The 23,305-nt window shown below is 51.0% G+C and overlaps 3 protein-coding genes across 3 annotated transcripts; all 3 read left to right on the forward strand.

The window, feature by feature from the left end:
- The first annotated feature begins 8,416 nt into the window (after nucleotides 1-8,416).
- STMN1 (stathmin 1) lies at nucleotides 8,417-11,308 on the forward strand. Its single transcript, XM_050909810.1, has 4 exons — nucleotides 8,417-8,487; nucleotides 9,243-9,415; nucleotides 10,221-10,412; nucleotides 10,802-11,308. The coding sequence occupies exons 1-4, from the start codon at nucleotides 8,475-8,477 to the stop codon at nucleotides 10,868-10,870; spliced, it is 447 nt and encodes a 148-aa protein (XP_050765767.1). The 5' UTR covers nucleotides 8,417-8,474; the 3' UTR covers nucleotides 10,871-11,308.
- A 2,669-nt stretch (nucleotides 11,309-13,977) lies between these two features.
- Nucleotides 13,978-17,732, forward strand: PAQR7 (progestin and adipoQ receptor family member 7). The gene is made up of 3 exons (XM_050909874.1): nucleotides 13,978-14,041; nucleotides 15,412-15,549; nucleotides 16,397-17,732. Exon 3 carries the CDS (start codon nucleotides 16,436-16,438, stop codon nucleotides 17,474-17,476), a length of 1,041 nt encoding a protein of 346 aa, XP_050765831.1. The 5' UTR covers nucleotides 13,978-14,041; nucleotides 15,412-15,549; nucleotides 16,397-16,435; the 3' UTR covers nucleotides 17,477-17,732.
- A 1,132-nt stretch (nucleotides 17,733-18,864) lies between these two features.
- On the forward strand, nucleotides 18,865-22,638 carry AUNIP (aurora kinase A and ninein interacting protein). The gene is made up of 3 exons (XM_050909935.1): nucleotides 18,865-19,017; nucleotides 19,505-19,640; nucleotides 21,425-22,638. The coding sequence occupies exons 1-3, from the start codon at nucleotides 18,925-18,927 to the stop codon at nucleotides 22,390-22,392; spliced, it is 1,197 nt and encodes a 398-aa protein (XP_050765892.1). The 5' UTR covers nucleotides 18,865-18,924; the 3' UTR covers nucleotides 22,393-22,638.
- Nucleotides 22,639-23,305: the final 667 nt, after the last annotated feature.

A 23,305-nucleotide genomic window follows, 5' to 3' on the forward strand; every position in this document is an offset into this window, starting at 1 on the left:
CTTTGTTTGTCTGCTCTCAGGGCTGCAGTGGATGTGTCTGGTCTTTTTTCTTTTAATATATATATTGATCTATTATGAACTCAAATTAGTGGGGGAAAAAGGGATCAAACAGCACTGAGCAAATGTTAAGTGCAGGTATTGTTTCCATGGTGGTATTGCTGAGCGATTCCAGGCAGTGGGTGAAGAGCCAGCGGGACGGAGTGGGAATTAACCCATTTTGATGCAGAATTGTCAGTGGAGATGGGAGGGGAACTGCTTATTATCCTGAGAGGATCTAAAGCGTGAAAGCATAGATCTGGACCTCCTCGTCGGACTGAAGTCGAAAGATGTCATAAAAAAAAAACCCCCAGACTTGTTTCCTCGGCTCACAAATCCTGTGGGAAGAGGCATGTTTTCTTCTGCCCATGGTGTCTGACAGATCTCGTCCATAAACAGCACCTACAGATATTGCCACGGAAAAAATTAGCTGTGGCTGTTGCCCTGGGCAGGTCAGGATCTCCTGCGTTACCTGAGCGCGGGGTTGGATGCAAGGAGGGGGGGACGCTTCAAAATCCTGCCATTTGATCTGCATGCACTTGAGAATTGCAAACCCACCAGCTCCCCAGGCGGCAGATCTCTCTGAAAAATAAGTAAAACCTGTTACCGTTTGGCTGCGCACCAATTTCGGCAGTGAAACAGCTTTGATAGCAAGCGGCCTGAGAGCTCTGCGTTGAGCATTACTTTCAAATTTGCTCTTAGTGGGAACAGGCTCGGTCTGGGGGCTGTTACAAGCTCATTCATATTGTTTATTTGACATCGAGGAAGTCGTATTCCTTTAAGAGGATTTCCATCCCTGAACTCCTCCCATCGTGACACTTCCAAGCTACATTTTGTCTTGAAAGGGTGGGAGTATTTTTAACTATATCACGCCAGGGAAGTATTAATAGCACAATAGGCTTGCTGAGCTGCTGGTAGAGCTGAATCCATATTTTAAATTCAAGGAACTAATTAGGAACTGGGGAATAATTAGTGCTATACCCAGCTTTTCTTTCCCCCCTCTTCATTTTCAAAGAGCCAAAGCAAATGTCTTTACTGGAATCTTCTATGGCTGTTGCATATTTTATGGCTTCCCGATGCATTGCTATTCCATGTGGTTGTCAAAATCACGCTGTCTCCTTTGCTCTATCGCAGCTGAAATGGCTGACTCTGACACTTTTGAAATCTAATTAGTGCATCTCCTGTTGGCTCACACGCAAAAAAAAACCCAACCCTGTAAGCCCTTTCTTCGTGCTTCTCTCCCAGCCACTCGCTATCGCTGGGTGATGCAGCTCTGTGCAGCGTAGTTATTTTTGAACCCTCAGCAGTGAGTTGTTTACGGGCTTCCTTGAATAGCAAAGCTTTTGGTGCTCCATATGGGAAATGCAAATTTGTGAACTCCGGTTGGGAGCAGAAAGGGAAAAGCAGCAAGGATGCAGAGAAATGGGTCGAGGCTCCCGGCTTGCCTGGGAGCTATGGGAGCAAGGAGAGGGGGAAGCAATGTGAGGAGATCTCCAGGCCAGCTTTCCTTGCGTGTTTCTGGATGTAGCGGAGGTGGGAGCCAGCATCCGCAGAGATCTGTCCTTGTATTTGGCAGGTAGCTGCCAGCAGAGCACAACTGCACATTAGTGTCTTGGAGGATCTGCTGGTCCCGTGAAGAGAACGACGAGCTCTGAAATTGTACCCGCTGTTGGGAGTGGCTGTGAAAGCTCTCCTCGGTGTGAAGTCTCTGGTCTCTAATAATAGTTGGGCTTGTGCTGAAGCCTTTTGCTCACTCTTGCCTCTCCCCAGCCATCTGTTTTCAAGAAACTTGTGGAATTCATGTCACTGAGCTCTTACCCATATTTATCGGAGGGGCAGAGACTGGCTCACAAAGCTAAAAGCTGGGAGAGAAGACTAGTCAGAGATACAGAAGCAGTTTGATCACGTAAAACCTCATTTTCTTAGGAAACAAAGAATGAAAAACATGCCAGAAGATCTACCAGAAGGCTGGGAAGGGAATTCTGCTGTTCCTTTGCCCAGGCTGGATCGAAGGCAGACCTCACTATTTAGGAGAGAGACCAGATCTCGTTCAGCATCCTGGTTGCAACCAGGATGAAGGTTGCTCATGTGTGCGGGTACCGCAGCCGCTGCCATTACTTTAGGGTCTGTCGCCATTTCAGTGTGTTGGAGAATGTTTTACAAGGACAGCAGAGTGCTTGTGGGGCCTTTGTCTTTAGGTCATTAGAAGCTTACGTTATTTTTCTACTCTAGAGCCTTGTCAGCCCTCATCACCGTAGTATTTGGATATCGTGCAATACAGTCCTATGACTGCATTTGAAGAGGTATGACATTTCAGGGTTATATTGCCCCAATATCAAAGCAATTAATTTATCTTTTCATCTCTCTTGCTGCAGGCGCAATCGCCATCTGTGGTGAGTGCTTTTACTTGTCTCATTTTATGGAGGAATTAGGTGAGTTCGAGTGAATTTCTCAAAAAACAAACTAGCAATGGAAGCCAGGCGCCCTGTCTGATTCGAAAAAATTAAATCATTTCCAACAGCGCACTGGCAAGTGCAAATTTGTTCCGAAGGGAACATTTTCTTAATGGTGTTTTTCAGCATAAATATAGTATCAGCCTAAACACCTCCAGTAAACAAATATCAATTACCTTAAACATTTCTTGCCTGTGGAAGAGCTTTCATTGTGAGGGAGACACTCCCTAAAAGTCTTAGTTTATTCTTCAATTCCATGGACTCCTCGGCTGCATTTGGATTAAAATGTATTTTTATCTGAAGATCAGCGAGACCTTTGCAGCCACTAATTTTCCTTGCGAGACCTTTGTCGGGCGGCAGCACGTCAGTACAGCCAGCGTGAAGATGGGCAAGCTGCAGTGTGGAGAAAAATTTGCTGAAGGTTAAGACTGAGAAACACGGTTAGAAAGAAATCTTGGAGCCCTTCTCTCTACCTCTGATAACAAGTTTATTTTAAGTTACTGTCTCCTCTAGCAGGTTATTTCTTAAGTCACTTAAACTGATTGACTCAGGTCAAATAGTATATTGGATTTCTAGTTTTAAAATGAACTTTGCTAATGCAGTGACTGTTACCAGTCTTAGCAAATACTTGCTAATATTACTTACCAAGGTGCTTTAAAACATCCTCTCATTAACAAATAAGCTGTCAGTCCATCCACCACGAATGCTTAAGGGTGGCAATTTAGTACTCAGCACATTTTCTTATTGGAGATTAAATATTTTTGCAAGTTAAAAGAGCTGCCGTGGGCTGAGTTGTCACCTAATTATGTCAGTCTCTTTGTGGGATATTTTGATAAGCACATCAGAGGAGACGCTTTAATCTTTATGCTAAATCTGATCACGTCACGTCCTAAATTCACACGTACAAGGAGTCGGCCCGATGAGACCTTGACTCCTCTGTTTCACTGAGAGCAGAGCGTGTTGAACCGAAGCCGAGGGGCCTCGTGTTTTGCCTGTGCTGAGAACGAGCCCCCTTGAGCAGCCGGCGGGCAGGTACAGCTGTGGCTGCGAGTTGCACGAGGGCAACGATTTGAAGTGGGTGCAGTTATCACCGGCTCGGATGCACCATAGCCACTGACCCTGAGAGTAGGTCATATTCCTAATTTACAGAGCCTTTGTCCCTTTCTACTCTGGGAATATCTTCTGCAGGTTCTGCGGTGGTCCTTTATTTTCCACAAGATGCACAAATTCATCTGGCTGATGTGGTTAGATTTGGGCTTGAAATGGTATCTTCCTTCTCGAACCCTGTTTTGGGGCTAAATAGTGACATGTTGGAGGAAATTTCTCGTACCGCTGCTTGCTCTTTTTTTTTGGAAAAACTGGAATTCTAGCAAAAAGCTTTTGTTGGTGATAAGGAATCCAGTAGGCAAAAACTACCACAGCCACATGCTGCTAGGCTCGACGAAAGAAGAGTCTGTTTAGAATTGCAGCAAATGTGTCGGTAAACACAAATCAAATGCAAATTAAATAAAAGCTTTTCATATACTCCATTCTCCTTGAGATCAGACAAAAATAAATGCCACATAAACAAATGGGTTTTATGAAATGTTCCAAAAATAAAACCGCTCTTGCAACGAGGCCAAAAATGAGATCGTCTCCATGCCTTTCCAGCTGCTAAGAGCTGTTATTTCTCTTTGTATCACAATAATACTCAAAGATCTCGGTTTAAATTGAAACCAGTTGTGGCAGGTGTTGTAAAGGGGTTGCTAAAGAGTCTCAACCTAAGTGACACGACATGGAAAATGCCAGAGCTGAGAATAGATCCTGAGTCTGATTCCCAGCTCAGTGCCTCTCGTCAATAAACCGTGTTGCCTCTTACACAGGAGAGTTCTTTTCTGAAAGAAATGGTTTTGGCTTTAAAGCCAATCTGCAAAGGAAGGTAAATTACATTCAGGTCTTTTTTTTTTCCCTTCTCTCTCTTTTTTTTTCCCCGTGAGAAGCCCAGGAAATAAAATGGAAAATGCTGAGAACAGACCCTGCATGACTCGTAGTTTTATCTCAGCCTGCATCCCTTCTTCAAAAGTGGTAAATGATATTTCATCATTATCTCTCCAGGGGGTGAGGACTGACTAAAGGCAGTCACACAGGTACCAAACAAAAAGCCCCGAGCCCAGGAAGCCTTGTTTCCTCTGGGAAATCCTGAGATCATCCCAGGATAAGCTCATTGATTTTACTAAAAAGCATTAATAATAAAGCATCCAACACACTGTTGATCTACACAGATGATAATTAATAAATAATAAAGTAAAACACAGGCTGATGGCATGGTCTCTTGGCTGCATTGTCTTCCAGCAACATTTGATGCAATTTAATCCAAGTACTCAAGATGTTTCATTTAAAAACGTGTGTTGTATGTGATATCTATGCATATACCACTGGTATTGAGCCAGGAACCCCGTGCGTGTACCAGGCATGACCCTGAAGGGCCAAGCGGCCAAACCATTTTGAATCTGAAATCCCTTCAATCCCACAAAAAAGGTTCTACCATGCTGCTGGAAAATGGCTCTTCCCATGCCCAGCGAGCCACTCCGGCAGAAACCTCTCCCAGTTCTAGCAGCTCGGCGGCTGGATGTGGTTTCCATGGAAATAGACGTCAGATCAGCAAAAAACAGGGCAAGTGTTTAAAATAATCTCTGTTTTGAAAGCTTTATGCGTTTCTGTCAAAATATTAACCTTCCTCAAGGTAGGATTTTTTTGTTGGTGCAAAATCCTTGTTTTTAAGAGTGTGCACAACAAGGGTGGGTCCCCTCAGAAAAGTCCTTTCTTCGGTATTTAGGGTACGGAGACTGCTGCGCTGGGCTTGCATTGTAGCAGAAGATTTGTGCCGTTCTCCGGCCATCTGCCTTTTGTGCGTATTGACTCTTGCTGTAACTCAAGTGACGGTAGCATGGAAACTGCCACGGGAATTGTACAGAAGTCATTTGTACGGAACAGGCGAAAATGCAGCCAGTTCATTTAAAGCACGTTTGCGAGCGAACCGCTTATCTACGCTTGGCAATAGCGTTAGCTTGGGAAGGGAACAGCTCACAATGCAGCCCATAGGACAAGGATGGATCGTCTTTACGCGGCCATTATGTACGTACTATGGAATCTGCATGAACGATGGCTTTTCTGGACGTGCTTTGACCTGTTGGTGTCACCGCAAAGGAGAGGGCGGCCATGCGGCTGTCCCCCAAAACACACTGCCAGGGGCTGCGGGGCCAACGCGTTGTCAGACCCACAGATCCTCTTTGGGGTTGACCTGTGGTGGCTGTGACCCTGAGGTGACCAAAGGAATATGGCGGTCATCTTGATGATGACCAAAAGCCCTGAGGTTATCGTGGCCCTGAGACAACTGACTGGCCCTGAGGTGACCATGCCCTCAGATAGGTGACCATGGCTCCAGGGTGACCGTGGCCCCAAGGTAAGTGGTGATGACCATGAGGTGGCCACAGTCCTGAGGTGATCAAGGGCCCTGACGTAGGTGTCCATGACCCTGAGGTGGCCATGGTCCTGAGGTGACCAAGGGCCCTGACGTAGGTGTCCATGGCCCTGAGGTGGCCGTGGTCCTGAGGTGATCAAGGGCCCTGACGCAGGTGACTGCGGCGCTGAGGTGATCGTGGCCCTGAGGTAAGTTGCCATGGCTGTGAGGTGACCGTAGTCCTGAGGTGACCGAAAGCCCTGAGGTAGGTGGCTGTGGCCCTGAGGTGACCGAGGGCCCTGAGGTAGGTGACCATGGCTCTGAGGTGACCATGGTCCTGAGGTGACCATGGCCCCGAGGTATGTGGCCGTGGCCCCGAGGTAAGTGGCCAGCCCCGAGGCAACGATCTGAACCACGGCTCTGCTCCCACCAAACGCCCCTGCGGGGACGGACGACCCTGACCAAACGAGGCCGCACCGGGGCCCTGCTCCTCCCCACCACCGGGGTGGGAGACAAAGGGAGTCCTGCCGCACTCCGGGCACGGGCGGAGAGCGCGGCGCAGGGACGCACGGTCCCGGGGCGACCCGCGGAGACGAGGGGCGTCGCGGCGAGGTCCCGCACCCTCCGCCGGGCCCCGCCGGGCCGCGGGGGTCGCCCCCACTCGCCGCCCCCGCCCGCCCGTGGAGGACTACGTCTCCCGGCATGCAGCGGGAGGCGAAGACGGGGGGGGGGCGCGCGCCCCCCGCCTCGCCCTCCCCGCCGGCCCCCCCGGCGGGCGGCACGTGCCGCCGCGCTCGGCCAATGGAGGCGGGGCGGGGCGGGTCACGTGCCATTGTTTGGCGCTTTTGTGCGCGGCGGGGCGGGCGGGAGCGGAGTGTGGCTGGAGCGGCGGAGCGGGCAGGTGGGTGCGCGGCGGCGGTGGTGGTGGGGACTGCTGGGCCACCCGGGATTGGGGTGGGTGTCCGCGGCCCTTCGGGTGTTTGAGAAGGCGGGGGGCGATGATTCACGGAGGTCCGGCGCTCCGTGGGGATGGGCGGCGGTGCCGCAGCGGAGGGGGGTCTGAGGGGGGTCTGAGGATGGGTGTCAGGGCGAGGGGGGCCGCCGGGGGTTCCGCAGTCGTTTGCGGGCGCTTGGGGAGGGGGCCCCGCGCCTCCCCCTTTTGTCCTTTCTTCTCGCGGGGGTCGCGTCCCCGCTCGCTTCTCGGGCGTCGCGGTGACAAAGGGAAGGGAGACAATGGGCGGGGGGGACACACGTCCCTAGCCCCCCCCCCCCCAATCCCGGTGGGGAAGGGGGTGTCTATTGTCCTGGGAGCGGGCGACGCTCTGTGAGGGGCGACGCCCTAACTCGCGGCAGCGGCGCCCCCTCCCCTCCCTGACAGGACCCCGCCATTGTTAGTGGGGAAGGGGCGGCGCCCGGGTGGCCGCACCCGGACGCCATCGAGCTCGGGGACCCGCGGTTGAGCCCCGCTTGGTGGCGGTGGGGCGAGGGTCCCGTCCCCATGTCCCCGTCCTCCCCCCCCCGCCTTTCACCCCGGGGTAGAGGCGGGGGCCCGCACCTGCGGCGGGGGGCGGCAGGTGCCCGGATGTTACCGTTGGCCCCGCCCTCCCTCGAGCCCCCCGCGCGCGCGGGCGGGCGCGCGCGCTCGCGCTCTCTCTCTCCCCGGCGGTTTGAATTCGGTGCGGTTAGGAAGGCGCGTGCGGCGAGGGGGCGGGGCCTCCGCCCGGCCGCGCGACGGCCTCGGCGCCCATTGGTTGGCGGCGGGAGGGGCGGTACCGCCGGGGGCCGGGTGGCTGCGCGGTCCCAGCGCCGCCCGACCGGGCGGCGCTGGGACCGCGCAGCCACCCGGCCCCCGCTTCATCGTCTGCTTAAAACCTGAAAAAAATCCTCCTTTTGGGGTTTTTAGAGCGCTTTGTGTTTTTTTTTTTTTTAATCACGTCCCTTTTTAACAAGGGATGCCGGGGAGTGTGCACGCGCTTCTCTGTCTGTCATGATGTGCAGCGTCTGGCTTCAGCTGCACAAATAAAATCGAATTTTAAATGAGTTCGATGCACGCATTTAAAATCCTTTGGTAGCAGCAGGAGTCCTGGCTGTACTGTCCTGTTGTGCACTGTATTTTAACTCAGAGAGCTATATCTGCTATGTGCAATATTGGTGAAATATCCATAGCGCTGTATGCTGCTGGGTTAATGGTAAAATGGGAGTCTTTGTTTGCTTATCTTAATTACAGTGGAGTAAAACAGGGACTGAAAATGCCCGACTATGCGGTCGTACACACAGATCCTGCAGCACCAATGACAGAGAGCCTCTCTGCTGTTCCTAGCAATGTACATCAGCCTCAGCCCCACAGACTGCCTGGAATTACTGACTGCAGTAACCTACCTGCCTGTCTTTTGTTCAGCAGGTCTAACGCTTAGCAATTTTTATTAGGAGTTAGAAGAAATTAAATTCATGTACTTACTGTTCAAAGGCCTGTCTCTTTGTTATCTAGGAATCCAACCGATTGAAGTTCTTGCAGAGTTGGCTTCTGGAGTCATATTTTCTTGGTCATGGCTACTTCTGGTATGTAGTATTATGTACTAAATGCTCTTGTGTCTTTTCTTTTCCTCTTAATTTCCTCAGAAATAATTTAAAAATCTGATATAGTAAAATAAACTGTCATCACCATGCTTTTCTCCCATCTCCAGGCTGCTTTGGAGAAGCTGTTAAAACCGAGTGCTTGTGAAAACATACTGAAAGCCCTCTCAGGCTAGGTTGTTAGCAGATGGGCTTCAGCTCATCTGCATGCCATCTGCTCTGTTAACAGAACTGACTATCATCTAGACATCTTGGTGATCAAAACTGGTGTGCTGGTACAACTGACACCATGCAGGGCTGACGTGCCTGTTCATAGGTGTCTGAAGAGAGAACCCTGGCTTACGTATTTCTTTGAAAACTGATTTCAGTTTTTGTCTGTGTCACGTCTTAGGCAAACACCTTGAAACTCTTCCTCAGACTTTTCATTGGAGAAAGAATGATTTTTTTTTTTTCTTCATTTGAAGTACTGATAAACCTGTTTTCACAACCCTGGATATTAAAGGCTAAAATAAAATGTCAGGCGCTTGGGTAATGTAGTATTGAAGAAGAATTGCAAACAAAATTGCCTGCCACGTTTTTGAATGGTGCTGCTGCTGCTTAAAACAAAACTATCAGCTCAGATGCTAACTGTCTCCTTAAGTGAGCTTTGTGGCATTGAATTTTTGAAGGCTATTGTTCTAGTTATTAAGCCAGTTCCTGGCGTAAAATACTGTTTGTTTGGTTTTTTCCCATGTTCCTAGATATTCAAGTGAAGGAACTGGAAAAGCGTGCCTCTGGGCAGGCATTTGAGCTGATACTCAGTCCCCGCTCAAAAGAAGCAGTCCCAGAATTCCCTCTTTCTCCCCCAAAGAAGAAGGATGTGTCATTGGAAGAGATTCAGAAGAAGTTGGAAGCAGCAGAAGAGAGACGTAAGGTAAATTTGAAACGGCTTAAGTGAGCTCTGCTCAACTAGTCTGTGCAAGCTGTGTTGGTGTTTTTTTTCCCCATTTACTTGTTGCTTGGGACAAGTGATGAGCAGTTTGTATTATGGTAAATGGAATATTAAGTTGAACTTTGTTGGAATCTCTGGGGCTCTTATGAAGCTTTGTTATGGTCTGCAAGGCCATAGCTTTGTTCCCAAAGTGATCTTGAATGGTCGCTTGAAAAACTGGGAGAAAATCTTCAGTTGAGAAGGGATGCTCTTTCATGAAGAAGCTGTTTTTCTTGTCTTTAACATCATAACAGATTCATTTTTCTACTAGAAAATGTAGGAGTGAATCTGTACTGAGAAGGTTTGTGAATACAATGTCTGACTTGATGTAAGATCTTGCTGTTGAGATGTAGCTTGGAGCCCTTGGCCGTGCAGAGGCTTACTAATTGAAGTGCAGCCTCCTGTGTGACCTGAATCACAGTGATTCACCATTCTGAGAAGTGAGAATCTTCTAGGAAAGATCTATCAATGTTAACATAAAAAAATCCATGTTCTTTTTTTCAGAAAAATCCCATTTAACAAGACTTGCAAGTAATGACGGAAACTTAACTTGCCTGGTAGTTTGTAATGGTGAAATATGGGTTATGTGGGTAGGGGAAGCACCAGGGAGCTCTGTCCTGCATCACAAAGTTGCGCTGTTCTCCAGTAAAATAGCAGAAAGTCTTTTCTCAGGAGTTGTAACTCGACTGTAGTTGTCTCTGTGATTCATCTGTTTTATGTTCAAAGCGTACATCCTCTGTTTTGTTAGTCTCATGAAGCAGAAGTCTTGAAGCAGCTAGCTGAGAAGCGGGAGCATGAAAAAGAGGTGCTTCAGAAAGCAATTGAAGAAAACAACAACTTCAGCAAAATGGCAGAGGAGAAGCTGACCCACAAAATGGAAGCTAACAAAGAAAACCGTGAGGCACAAATGGCTGCTAAACTGGAACGCTTGAGGGAGAAGGTGGGTGTAGAGTCCCAGTTCCCCTTTGGGAGAGGGTTTATCCATGCTCCTTACTGTGAAAACTGGCTAAATAAAGCCAAGTGAGGGGGGTACTGTGAATAGACGGACATCCTTGGGAGTTCTGTGGTGGTCTAATCTTGAAAGATTATTAAAGCTGCAAAAGACTTTGCAGCAATCCTCCTCTGGGGGAGAGGGGATGGTTGGAGCTACAGTAGTGTCTCACTTTCTCTTACAAAGCTTCATCCTGTAGCCCCCTTCCGTAACCCACGCTCACGGGTTCCTGCTGTGAGCTGGGGGGGTGGGAAGCAGGCCGGGACTTGCTGTGCCGGCCCGGAGCCCTGCCTCTCTGCGCCTGGGCAGCTAACTGCTTCCCTGCTGTTGTCTTTCAGGACAAGCATATTGAAGAGGTTCGAAAGAACAAAGAAGGCAAAGACCCTGGTGAGGCTGAAACCGACTGACTTCGTTCTGGAAACTGACTCTCTCCCCCTCCTCTAAATATCCAAAGACTGTACTGGCCAGTGGTTTTATCTTTGGTTTTGTTTTTTTTTTTTTTTAAGTTTCTAGAAACTGATGTAGAACTGTAAAATTAGATCCAAACTGTACACTTTCTTTGGGGGCTAGAGGGGAGACCTTACATGTTTCACTTTTTCTAAAGTGTTGTCTTTCCAGTGTAGCTATCTTCTTGTTGCATCCTTTTTCTACTCCAGTGCGCTCGCTACTGGGTTGATGGCTAGTACTGTATCAGCTCTGTAAGACGTTTGTGAAAGGAATATGTAGTATACTGTTCCATGCTGAATATCTGTTACACTTCAAAAATCTGACTCTGTCCCAGTCTGCTAAAATACTGCTGTAACTGAGTGACTAAATAAAGCTGCACAGTGCTGTTATCATGAGAATTACTTCTGAAAATGACATAAGGAACAAAATGAGTTGGCTGAGGTCTGCAACAGGCATCCTTATCCAGTGCTGGTGGAAAGGTCTGCAGCAGCGCTTTGCCTTACATCCACGGGCGTGCTGCATGACTGCCTTTCCCCTAGAGCACGCTCATTGTCTTAATTTTACAATCAGAGCTTTGTTTTGACACCTCAGCAGTTGTCAGCTGTTTTGTCTTTTTATTAAAAAGAGTTCAGAACCACCTCCCTTTGGATGCTGACGCTTCAACAAACAAGTCCTTGTTACCACATGACTGATCTGAGCCTGTTTTCGGTAAGGGTTTCTAGAAGATGACTTGTGCTATTGAATTGGTGACTTGTGTACCGCGTCCTGCGGTGTCAGAGCATAAAAGTCAGAACGCTGTTCTGTGCTGGGATCGTGAGCCTGCCCGAATTGAAAATGCTGTTGTGGATAAGAATTATTTTTGTTTTGGTGTCTGCTGCAGATGTGTTGGGATAGTACGCTGTGCCGCAGGGCGAGACTGAAGATTAACTCCTGCCCACACCGAGATGTATATCATGTTTGTTTTTTCGGGGGTGTGAGAATAGATATGACTGTACTTGTGCTCTGAGGAAAGATGCTTTTTAGGTGGATTGGGTACAGAGTTGCTGTATTGTACAGGTGCCTTAAAAAAAAAAAAAACACCCACAAAACCAACCCAAACCCTTCCTCTAAGGACATCCACAGGTACTCGTGCTACTCTGCAGTAAAGACAAGGTTGCAATCGGTGTGTGTGAAGAGCCACCTAACTTCTTTGGTATAAACACCATGTTGTGAAGTACTCTGCTTTAGTAAGTGTGTTCCCTCGGAGTGGGGAAGCCTTGGGTTTCACAGCTTCTGTTAACGTCAGACACTTGGTGGCACTGGTCTCGGTGAGGCAGGCTCGGTCCTGTCTTCCTCCCTTTGTGTCCTTGATCTTGAGCCTTGGCCACCAGGTTTGTTTTCAGGTTAACATCTGGCACTGCCCAGGTGACAGGCTTACATGTTCTGAGGATGGAAAAGCTAGTAGGGGAATTTTTTTTTTTTAAGGGGTTAATTGAGTCCTGGACCACTTGACCCATCTTCTGGGGCTTGCTAAAGAAGGAACCTCAGTTTAGAAAGCTTTCATGTATCACGCTTACCACTTCTGATGGCATCAGAGTTGTACTTAACCACAAGCTGATAGTACACGCTTTGAATGAAAGAAGAACAGTGAGATAAAGCCAGGCTTGATGTACTGGAAGGCTGGGATCGGATCCTTTCCCTGAAGGATTTTCAGCGGTGTTTTGAGACTTCATAATTTAAGGTAAGCGAGACTGTACTTGTACCTGTTGGGGAGCAACCACCCATCTGCAGTGGGGGCATAGTGCAGGTTTGGGGGTTTTAATGGCACGTATCAACGTTGTGTAAGCTGAGAGCACAGGGATGTGGGTCAGGACCCACCCGGGGAGGTGAGGAGGGCAGGGGAATACAGAGCCCAGCTTTGAGACAAAGGCTTGAACCCGCCGCATAATGTGCGTGTGAAAGACATTGAGTATCTAGTACCACATAATGGAGGTTTAAGTGATCACTGGATCAGATCCCGTATACAAGATCAGGCATAATTAGCAATCAAAAAAAAAACCAACCAAACCCATCAGGTCTTCATTTTAATGTATTTCTTTACCTGCTGAGAAAAGACCAAGTGTCCCAAATACTCTGTGTGGGTTTTTCCTCGTCTTTTCAAGGGGCGGGGGAGGAGGATGACAGCACTGCCAAACCCCAAATGGTGTTAAGAGCACAAAGAGACGTTAAATGTGAGTTTTTGATTTGCCAGAGCTGTCAGATCTCGGCTCGGGGCCTTCTGTTCCCTTGGCTTAGTTCTGCTTTACGTGGCTGCCTGCGTTATGCTTAACTGGAGCTTAATGCCCAGGGTCTGAGCTTGGTCTAGTTCCTCTGAGAGCTGCTGGGGGGAATGGGGGTTTTAAGGGGTGGGAATGAGATTGGGGGATGCAAATAGTGAGAGGATAGTAATGATCTGAGAACGGAGTAAGGGGTGGAGGAGAAATGAGCACGGAGGAGATGGTGCTCAGGCAGGAGAACAGAAATAATAGTCCCTCTGGTAGGGAAAGCTGGACTACAAACAGGTTGCTTTTTAAAAAAAAGAAAAAAAAAAAAAAGGGGACAAAAAACCCCAAAAGCTCCGCAGCTGTATTTCCTAGGCTAGACAGCCCACCGTGCGGTAGCAAGTTACAAAAGCAACTGCAAACCGTATTACGGGTGTGGTAAGGGAAACTGGGGAAGTAACCAGTCAAACCAGCTTGTAGACAGGCAGGGGCTGTGCTCGGGGACAGAAACCCCCCTGGTTTACTTACTGTTCCAATCCGTGACAGGTAAATCGTTCAGGAGAGCAGCCCGGCCCGGGGCAGCGCCGTTGGGTCCTGCGCTTCCCCGGGGGATGGGAAACGGCGCATCCTCCGGGCGCTGCCGCCGCCTCCCGGACCCGGGGACCCTGGCCGGGGGGTAAGCGGGCACGGAGGGCTCCGGTGGCGGGGCGGGGGGGGGGGAGGGGGGAGGGAAGAAGCCGCGGGCAGGCGGCGGTGTTGAAGCGGGGCCGGGCGCCGGGCAGGGCGGGGCCGGCGGAGGGGGCGGCCGCTGCGGAGGCCCAGTCTGCCCGGCCCGGCCCGGCGGGGCTCGGCGTCCTCCGGTGGGGAGCGGAGCTGCGGCGGGCTCAGCAGGTGCCTTGGCGGGGCGGGGGTCCGGGTTCCCCGGGTCTGGGCGGTGGGGTTCCGGGGGGGGGGGGGGGGGGGCAGTAGGTTCTGCCGGGGTACCGGGAGGGGAGGGCAGGGTCCAGGGCCCCGCTGACCCTGACCTCTAGCTGCACCCGTGTCCTGAGGTTCCCCCCCCTCCAGGAAAAAAAATTCCCAGGAGAGAGGATCGATCCCTGGCCGCTCCAGAAAGCGTTTTGGCAGGGCTGGTGCGGCTGCTCTGCCGGGAGGAAGGAGAGGCTGCCCGGGTGCGGGGGCTTGGTGAGCCTGTGCTGAGAAGAAACCCATCATAACTTAAAAGAAACATATTTGTGCTTTAGAAGGCTAAATACAGATGTATGCACGGGAGCAAACAGGCGTGCCAACAGCTGGGGGCTGAGTCTGTATCATCAAGAAAAAATTCAGCAGGATGGGTGGATGCTGCTTGAGAAAGAAAATGCTCCGTAGAATAGAACAGGCGTTTGAGGCAACATTATTGACATGCCATAGGTACGTGGAGGTTATTATTCAGAGTACAAGCCAGATCAGTGGTTTCCAGCGCTGCACAGGATGTGCTCTGTTAGTAACTGAGCGCAGCTCAAGGCTTCATAGCTAGGAAGAGCTTTGCAAATTAAGTCCTGCTCCAACAAGTTTTGGAGGACCCGAAGTAAACACCGCTCCCTTTCCTGCCTCGTGCTTGGCTGCTCTGAACGCAGCTTTTCCCACTGCTTTTGCCACAGCGTCTCCCTGAGCCGAACCAGGGGTGCCTTTCCTGTAGGAATTTGTCTTCTGGCAGCCGGGATGGGGTCAGACACGTTCTGGAGCTGAGCCCCCTTCCCCGTGTACCCGGGTGTCCTCATGGGCAGCGGCAGCCCTGGCACAGAGGCAAGTTCTCCGGGCGGCTGAAGGGAAGCGTTTTCTTCCAAACTGCCCATCAAATTTTGGTCAAAATAGCTTAACTGGGGAAGTTCTGCTTTTGCCTGCATCTCCCCGGCAGGACTCAAGGCTGTTTCAGTTCAGCGCTGTAGCTGCAAGGCCGGAAGAGGTTTATGAAGTTAATTTTTCACTGGCAGCCTGTGCATGTTGCAGTGTTTACAGGAGGGTTTAGGAGGCCAGGCGAGGGTCAGGATTGCTCTCTGCGAGGTGCTGCCCCAAGCCAGGCTGGTTGTTTTTGACATGGAGCCTCTTCAACCAGGCGAGGTGGGAAAAGATCATTCAAGAGGGAAGCTGAGCAGCAAACAGCCTGTTTTTAATCTGTGCTCCTCAGGCAGGCATGAGTTACAGACCTATCTACTCCATTGTGATGAGGAAATTACAGAGACTTTTAAAATAAACAGTCCCATCCCCTCCTCCTCCTCCAGTTCCCAAACTTTGAAGAGCTTTTCCTGTCTGAGCTGTCCCTGAAATGACTGCGCTTGCCAGGAGTTGAGGTGTAAATCAGCCCTGGAGCTGGATGGGAGTCGGGCTGTTTTCTTCAGAACTTGTCTGAGCAAGAGCAGGTAAGGAGCGGGGGGAAACCTCATTTCGAGCACGTTCTGTTCAATATGTTTTTAAGGCTGCCGTGAAAAGGCAGAACAAGCCAGCAAGGCTGCCTTTATCTTGGTAAGGACAGCAGCTTCAAAAACGTAAATATGGAAACGCTTGCTCGCAAAGATTACGCTGCTCGACCTCAGTGATGCAACAGGATGAACTCACTTGAGCTGTGTTGTTTTTGTGCAAAGCTGCGTGGAAAATCAGGAGCTGAAAAAAGATGGTAAAAACCCTAAACACAGAAGTTACATCTTCTGTTACTGGTGTTACAGTTATTTATGTTCTCGGATGCACCCCTCGTGAGGCAGAGCAGGTCGTCCCACTGCTTGTGGGAAGGCGGCTTGTTGTTCTTTGTAAAGACACATACTGCAAACAGTTTACAAGAGGGAAAATCTGGGCTGCTCGTGCAGTGGGAAATTTGTTCAGGATGTTTAGTTTGTTTAGCAGTTCCCAAACTGCTGGGAAGGGGTGAGCTAGGAACTGATGTGTCCTGGTGCGTTAATTATTGTGTCAGTTAACCCCATACTTGTGTCCTCTACCTCTGTACTCCTCCAGACAGTCTGTCACCTGCGCAGCACGGGGCACTCCAGAGGTTCTTAAATCTCCCTTCAGCCTCCTTCCTATTACTATTTTTGGTGATTCTTTTATTGCAGCTATAATGAGGCCATTCTCCAGTCACACATGATTTTATATATCTTTGGAAGAAAAACCAGAGAAAGCATTCAAACGGCCCCTGCTTGCTGATTTTTTTTTTTTCTTTTTCTTTTGTAAAGTCACTATTAAACCCTGCAGCAAAACTTTCTTTCCATCCCAAAGGTTATTTAGCGTGGCAGGGTCCCGGAGCTTGGCTGCATCATGGCAACGGTCGTCACTGAAAAGCTTAGCCGCCTCTTCATTAACGTGCGGCAGGTCCCTCAGCTGCTGGCCCCCCTCTCTCCCTCCACCGTCAGCAGTTCGGAGGTGCCAAAGGTCTTCTGGAAGCCCTACATCCACACCGGCTACCGGCCGGTGCAGCAGACCTGGCGCTATTACTTCTCGACACTCTTCCAGCAGCACAACGAGGCCATCAACGTCTGGACCCATCTGGTGGCAGCGCTGATCCTGCTGCTGCGGTTCCAGCAGCTCTCGCAGCGGGTGGATTTTGGGCAGGACCTGCACGCCCAGCCCCTCCTCATCATCATCGTGGCGTCCATCACCTACCTGACGTTCAGCACCCTCGCTCACCTTCTGCAGGCCAAATCTGAGTTCTGGCACTACAGCTTCTTCTTCATGGACTATGTGGGGGTTGCCATTTACCAGTACGGCAGCGCTCTGGGGCACTACTACTACGCCATCGAGCCAAGCTGGCATGAGAAGGTCAAGGGGTTTTACATGCCGGTGGCCGTCCTGTTAGCGTGGCTGTCCTGCGCCGGTTCCTGCTACGCCAAGTACCAGTACCACCAGTCCGCTCGCCTTCTGAGCCGGCTGTGCCAGGAGCTGCCCTCCGGCCTGGCGTACATGCTGGACATCAGCCCCGTGGTCCACCGCATCTATACCGTGCCGCCCTCGGAGCGGGCTGACCCGGCCCTTCTGTATCACAAATGCCAGGTGCTGTTTTTCCTCATCGGCGCCTTTTTTTTCTCACACCCTTACCCTGAGAAGTGGTTCCCTGGGAAATGTCACTTCTTCGGGCAGAGCCATCAGATTTTTCACGTGTGCCTGGTACTCTGCACGCTGGCGCAGATCGAGGCAGTGGTGTTGGACTATGAGTCCAGGCGACAGATCTATTCCACTCTTCAGGGTGATTTGGCGCACAACTTCTCTGCCCTGTGCCTCTTCACTGTGACCTGCTCTGTCCTCACAGCTGCTTACATGGCCCGGAAGGTGAAGAACAAGCTGAGCTTCAAAGAAGAGTAAGAGCCCTGAAGGAGACGCAGGTGAGCTCACCAAATGGTTGATCTGCAGCCAGTTGTGGTGATGCTGGTATGAATCCGACCACAAACTTTGAGAAGAGGAATGAAACGCTTCGTGAACTGTTAACTCGGCAGTGCTCTCTATAGGGAGGGAGAGTAAGAGCTGCTTTTTATGCTTTCTAAATTCAGAATTAGTTCCGGCTTGCTCTTAAAATGGTACACTGGTTTAATTCACATCTGAATAAAGAATTGGAACAAAATGTTGTTACCGCTGCAGCCCTGTACCCTAACAGCGGTGGGCTGGGGAAGGTTCTTGGAAGCTACCAGGTCTCACAGCAGAAGGTAAGGAGATGCCATCTGGCCCCCCATTAGCGGTGCCAGAATCTAACCCATGGAAACAGAGGTGAGCTTGTATAAGCCACAAACAAGGGTGGCAAATTTATTTAATATCATTTCAGGCCCCTTATATATGGCTTAGGGAGCTGTACAGAGCTATCTACATAGTGGCAGGGCCCTGAGAGTGTGGGGATGTGTGAGAAAGGCATGGACCTTGTCCTTAAAAGTGCAGTAAGAGGAGAGACAGGGCGTGGTTGGGGTTGATTTAATGGAGGCTGAGCCCCAGGGCCATAATAGGGACCTCTGCACCTTCTGTGCTGGATGAGGCCTGTAAACAACCCTGATCTGAACAGAGGGTGCAAATGCAGGGCAGGACACTGCTGGGCCTGCAGCTGCCCCACACCTCCTGCACCTGCGGCTTGTAAAGATAAGGTGAGAGGGGCAGGGGGAGGTCAGGGCTTGGGTTGTGTTTAGCAAACAGCTGGGCTGCGGGCAGGAGAACAGGGAGAGGGGGAAAAAAGAAACCCAGGTGTATTGTGCTGCTCCCCCTCTGACCTGCACAGCAGCCCCTGTTTCCTGCCCCCAGTTGGCATCTCTGCAGGCGCTCGGCCTGCTCTTGCTGAGGAGCCTCTGGCACCGGCCACCCCTCTTCTGCTGCTCGCGGGCCGGTCCCGAGCCCGGGGTCCGCACGATGCCGCCTGTGCGCGGCCCCACAGCCGCTGCTCCCGCCCGTCGCCATCTAGCTCCCGTCAGGCAGCCGCCACCCCGGGGCCTTATATAGGGCACGGCCCAGGGTGGGCGGGGCTCCGCCTGCCACTCACCCCGCCCCGCCGCTCGGATTGGTCCCTCTCTACCACGAGCGCGCGCGATGACCGTTGGCGGCCGTTAGGCAGGAGCGGCGCGAGCGAGACGCAGGTGGGAGCCCGGGGCCTGGCGGGAACAGTGAGGGGAGCCGGACCCGGCCTCTGAGGCAGCGCCCCGGCCCGGCTTCCCGCCCCCGGGCGCCGCTCAGGCGGCGGTCCCTGCCCTTCCTCGGGGGCCCGCGGAGGGGCCCTGCTCCCCTCCGCGCTCCGGCAGGCCGGCCGGAGACCGACCGGAGGCCGCCCGGTGCTGGGGATGAAGCGCAGACGCAGAGGCGGCGCGGCCCAGCAGGCCGAAGCGTGCGATGTCTGGCTGGACACCGCCGAGCTGAAGCAGAGCGCGGCGCAGGTAGGGCTCGGCGCGGGGGGTCCCGGCCGGGGGGGGCTGCTGCAGCCCCCACCCCCGGTTCTGGCAGCCGGGGTGTGCCCAGATCCCCGTCCCGCGGGAGCGTGTGGCTCCCCGGGGGTAGGAGATGCTGTGGTACTGCGGGTTGGGAGGGGCTGGCAGAGCAAGGCTGTAAGTTGGGCGTGATGCAGAAGCGTTTCAAGAGGTGTGAGGGATGTGATGGGGTTAGCAAAGCTTGGGCAGTGCAGCACGGCAGGGACGGCCTGCAGCCTTGGTCCTGAGTATCCTGCTCTGGGTGACCCTGCTTGAGCAGGGGGTTGGACAAGGTGACCTCCGTGGGCCCCTTCCAACCTCAGCCGTTCTGTGATGGCGTCACAGGAAGAGTTGAAGCATTTAACAAAGGTGGGAACTATGCCACGACGCTGAAAGAAGGGTAGAATTGTTTTTAATGGCATATATTCACTTTCCACTTGTTTCTTTCCCTACCCAGTCTCTCACAGCCAAGCCAAAAGTATCTAGTCGAATTCTGGAAAGGAAGCATGCCTCAGTCGCTTTCATGCAGGCAAGAGCCTCTCAGCCACGCACCAAGCAAACCACCATCTCCGCCTTCTTCAGCACTCAGACAGGTAATGTGGAACAGCATATGCCCCTGTAGCAAAGTAGTTTCAGGCCGTAATAGGAAACCCATCTTGCTTTATTTCTTGGCAGGTTTACTAGGCAGAAAAGTGCATCTTCTAGTGAAGAGGGTAAAGGTTAAAGGTTTGAACTCCCGGAAAGGATTTTATTGTGATGGTTAATCTAAATGCAGGCACCTTTTACAGTGTTAAACTAAAGCATAACAGCAGTCACAGCCAGTCTTCACTGGAGAGCAATCTGAACTTTAAACACAGCACGCTTTACTCTTTACAAAACTGGAGTTTTTCAGTGGAACGCTGGGAAGCCTGCCTCAGCCCAGGCGCTGATACAGACCGTCCGGGTGGCAAAACGTCCAGTTCTGGGTTGCCCGATGGTATCACGTAAAGGACAATCCAGTCGGGAACGCCACTTCGGCTGGGGCAGGGTGTGGTCTGGGCAGGAGCACCGAGCCCAGCGGTGTCCTGTGGGCAGCTCTCCCTGCCCGGGGAAGGGGCAGCGTCCAGGGCGTTACGTGTCAGCTTTGTTCTGAAGAATGGTAGCCCTAAATTGTCGGTTAAATGCCCTTGGAAGAACGATACAGCTGGAAGTGGAAATTAACGTTACGTGGTTCAAACAACCTCCCTGTAAGGGGGAATCAGCAGGAGGTGAGCGAGGAAAGCTTTTCATGAAGGGTTGGACAAAACCTTTTCTAAAGAATGCAGTGGTTAATCCTAACTGAACTAATGAAGGAATCAGAAGGGAACTGGAATATTTAGGCTAATTAAGCCAGCTCACAACCTCTGTGCTTTTGAGGCTGCTTTTGTGCTCTGAAATACAAGAAACTGGGATTTGTCTGTGGGTCTCAAATTAACACACGTGGAGAGAAATGGATGCAGAAACCAGCAGCGTAGGATTGTGTAGTCGTTTGTATGTTGTAAGTTGTGTAATGGCTAGTTCATCAACATTAAACTAGCGTAGCAATAAGCAGATGAGAGGAAGCATTACATAAATTGTACAATTTAATTATTTGACAGAATGTGTTGTGATAGGGCCATTGATGGTTTTTGCTTTGGATTCGTTATTCCTACTCCTTTTGAATATGTTGTGTGCTTTCCTCTTTTTTTTTCATTTGATTCCCTCGATTGATTGCATTCACTTACTCACTGTGTGTTTGGATTCATTGAATGCTGCTGCTGTTCTTCATCGGAGGTCTGTAGGATTTAAGATGCTGGAGTATTTCTTATTTGTATTTTTTTTCGCTTATCCTGAGTTGAGGATGAGCTTGCTTATATTGAGGAGTTGTATTAGATTTTGTATTAAATGGTTTCAGAAGCAAATGTGGGACTTGATGCCTTCATCAGGCGACAAAGGCAAGCTGTAGAAGTTTCACTGTGGAGTTTTGTGGGGGATTTTTTGGTAACTCTTGAGCTGCTGCTTCTAAAGGGAATGTTGTAGGTGAACTGCCTGGAAAGCTGAGAGGAGGAAGGCAGAGAAGCCAAAGACTGGAGCAGCTGGAGATGCACCTCTTGCGTCTCACTTGAGGGAAGCTTACTTATTTGAACTGCTCCAACGTTTGAGGCTGCCATTCCATCGCAGCCTCAGCAGCACAAGTACAGATCGTTATGAGGCAGCAGCAGTGCTAGCCTGGTGTAGAACAGTCTGCGTGGCACTACTCGAAGGAGCAGTAAAGCGGCAGTTCCGAGTCAAGCATCAAGGAATGGTGCTGTGGGTAGTGACTAACCATGAGAAATGTGTGTGCCAGCTCTGGCTTTAACCAATTCCGTGTTGTTTTCAGATGAAAAAGACAAAGAAAACTCCAGGCCATCTCCTTTCATCCTGAAGAAAGACTGTAAAGAAAAAGGCATTTCTTTGGCTGCCTTCCCTGTGAAGATCTTGGCTTTGCCGCAGATGGAGGAAGCCCAGAAACAATCCTTCAGAGCCGAGGAGGAGATGGCGCAGGTTGCACCCCAGCGTCGTGCACAGAAAGCACCGGCCTCGCCGACTCCTTTGCCAGACTCCTTGGTGTTACAAGCGGAGTCCCACAGCAAGAGTGAAGCCTCCTGTGGGGCGGGAGAGGATTGCTGCTGCTTCAGCTTCACCCAGGATTCAGAGGGCAACCGGATCATCGCTCACAGAAACGACTCCGATTTATTTGCTGGAGAAACCGTTTCAGCAAGCGGCAACATAACCTCAGGGAAGAGAGCAGGCTGCGGGACAAACAAACAAGCAGGCCAGCCGCTCCCAGAGGAGGCAAAGACCGAGCTTGATTTCCAACCAAGACTTGGTGCAAACCAGAGTAAGAAACCACACCAATCAAGTAGTGTTAATTCTTTAATTGATTTCTCTGAGACCGAGAATATAAATCCTACTCTAACGAGCAACAGTACCTGGGCTGCTGGGTTTTATTCATCTCCACAAAGACCAGCGAGAGCGCGGCCTCTGAGCGAGCGCAGCCAGAACGCTGGTGCTGGTTCAGGCGAGGAGGGATGGGGCGGCAAGGCAGGGCTGCGCAGTCCCTGCAGGCAGTTGTTCACCCAGGATTCCGAGGGGAACAGAGTAATCGCTCACCGCTGCCGGAACATCCCGTCTCCTCCCAAGGACACCGGCAGCTCTCGCAGGCAGCTGCCCAACTCTCCCTACAAGGGCTGTTCCAGCGATGCTGCAAACAGGAGCTTGAGCAAACCTGAGGAGCAGCGGTTAGATGTGAGCTATGATTTACTGTTCACGCAGGATTCGGAAGGGAACAGAGTGATTAAACACTGATAAGCGACCTTGAATGGGTGGCCTGTATGACCTCTTGTGAAGCCGCGAGAAAGCACTTTTTTGTAAGAAAGCAGTCAGAATTAGGTAAGTGTACCCGTTGTTTCTGTATGTATGGTCTAGTCAGTATATGCCTTAGACCCATGCAACAGGCAGGACCTCTTTATTCTCCAAAATTTTGCTTTAATAAAATTTTGAAGGAGTATGTTTATAATGGTTTGACTGTTTCAATCGTGATTACAGCCTACGGGGCTAAGGCCTGGCTTTTGCATTGCCTGGTGTTTTTGTAACGTGCTGCTGTTCAGCCTGAAAGAGGCCGCTGCTAATGCGTCTGTATTTCTTAGGATCCTGGAAGTCCAAATGTAAAGGTTTTCTAAGCTCAGCTCAGGAGCCATACCGTCACGTTAGCTGCTCTGAGGAAGTTCTAGGCTCAGCTACATTCTGCTGCTCAGAAGCCCCTGTACGTGACAGCCAGCGTCTGTGGCAGTAACAGGAGGCTCATGAGGTTCAGCTTGTGCGTCTGTAACTGTGAGAGATGCACCTCTGGGAGCTGCAGGTGGGATCACAGCACTTAACTGCTGTTGCCAGACTGACTGACCAGAGGTTTAAGCAAGGAGGACTGTGATAAAGAGGAGGAATTGTAACAGTGCGTCTGTTCTGGGTAAGTCTGAATGTAATCCTAACCTTGGACTCGTAGCTCTTTCACGGGCGGGGATGCACCTAGCTGGAGCGGGGTGTGCCTGCGAGGGCTCGCAGCTGCAGGCTGAGGCTGTTGGTCTGGCCCTGGTGAGGTGAAAAGGGGAGCAGCGAGCACTCCGGAATGGAGTAAGAACTGGTCAGTATTGGTTTAACCGCGCGTGGCAGCTGCCACACCTCACTAACAAACAGCAGCGGTACTTCCTGTGCGCTGCTTGTT

This window comes from Gymnogyps californianus, chromosome 22, assembly GCF_018139145.2.
Source record: "Gymnogyps californianus isolate 813 chromosome 22, ASM1813914v2, whole genome shotgun sequence".
In the NCBI taxonomy this organism is placed as follows: Eukaryota; Metazoa; Chordata; class Aves; order Accipitriformes; family Cathartidae; genus Gymnogyps; species Gymnogyps californianus.

Coding starts and splice junctions, on each gene's coding strand:
- PAQR7 (XM_050909874.1), top strand. CDS start 16,436: ATGGCAACGGTCGTCACTGAAAAGCTTAGCCGCCTCTTCATTAACGTG.
- AUNIP (XM_050909935.1), top strand. CDS start 18,925: ATGAAGCGCAGACGCAGAGGCGGCGCGGCCCAGCAGGCCGAAGCGTGC. Junction 19,018..19,504: donor TGAAGCAGAGCGCGGCGCAG/GTAGGGCTCGGC, acceptor TTCCCTACCCAG/TCTCTCACAGCCAAGCCAAA. Junction 19,641..21,424: donor CTTCTTCAGCACTCAGACAG/GTAATGTGGAAC, acceptor TGTTGTTTTCAG/ATGAAAAAGACAAAGAAAAC.
- STMN1 (XM_050909810.1), top strand. Junction 9,416..10,220: donor CAGCAGAAGAGAGACGTAAG/GTAAATTTGAAA, acceptor CTGTTTTGTTAG/TCTCATGAAGCAGAAGTCTT. Junction 10,413..10,801: donor TGGAACGCTTGAGGGAGAAG/GTGGGTGTAGAG, acceptor GTTGTCTTTCAG/GACAAGCATATTGAAGAGGT.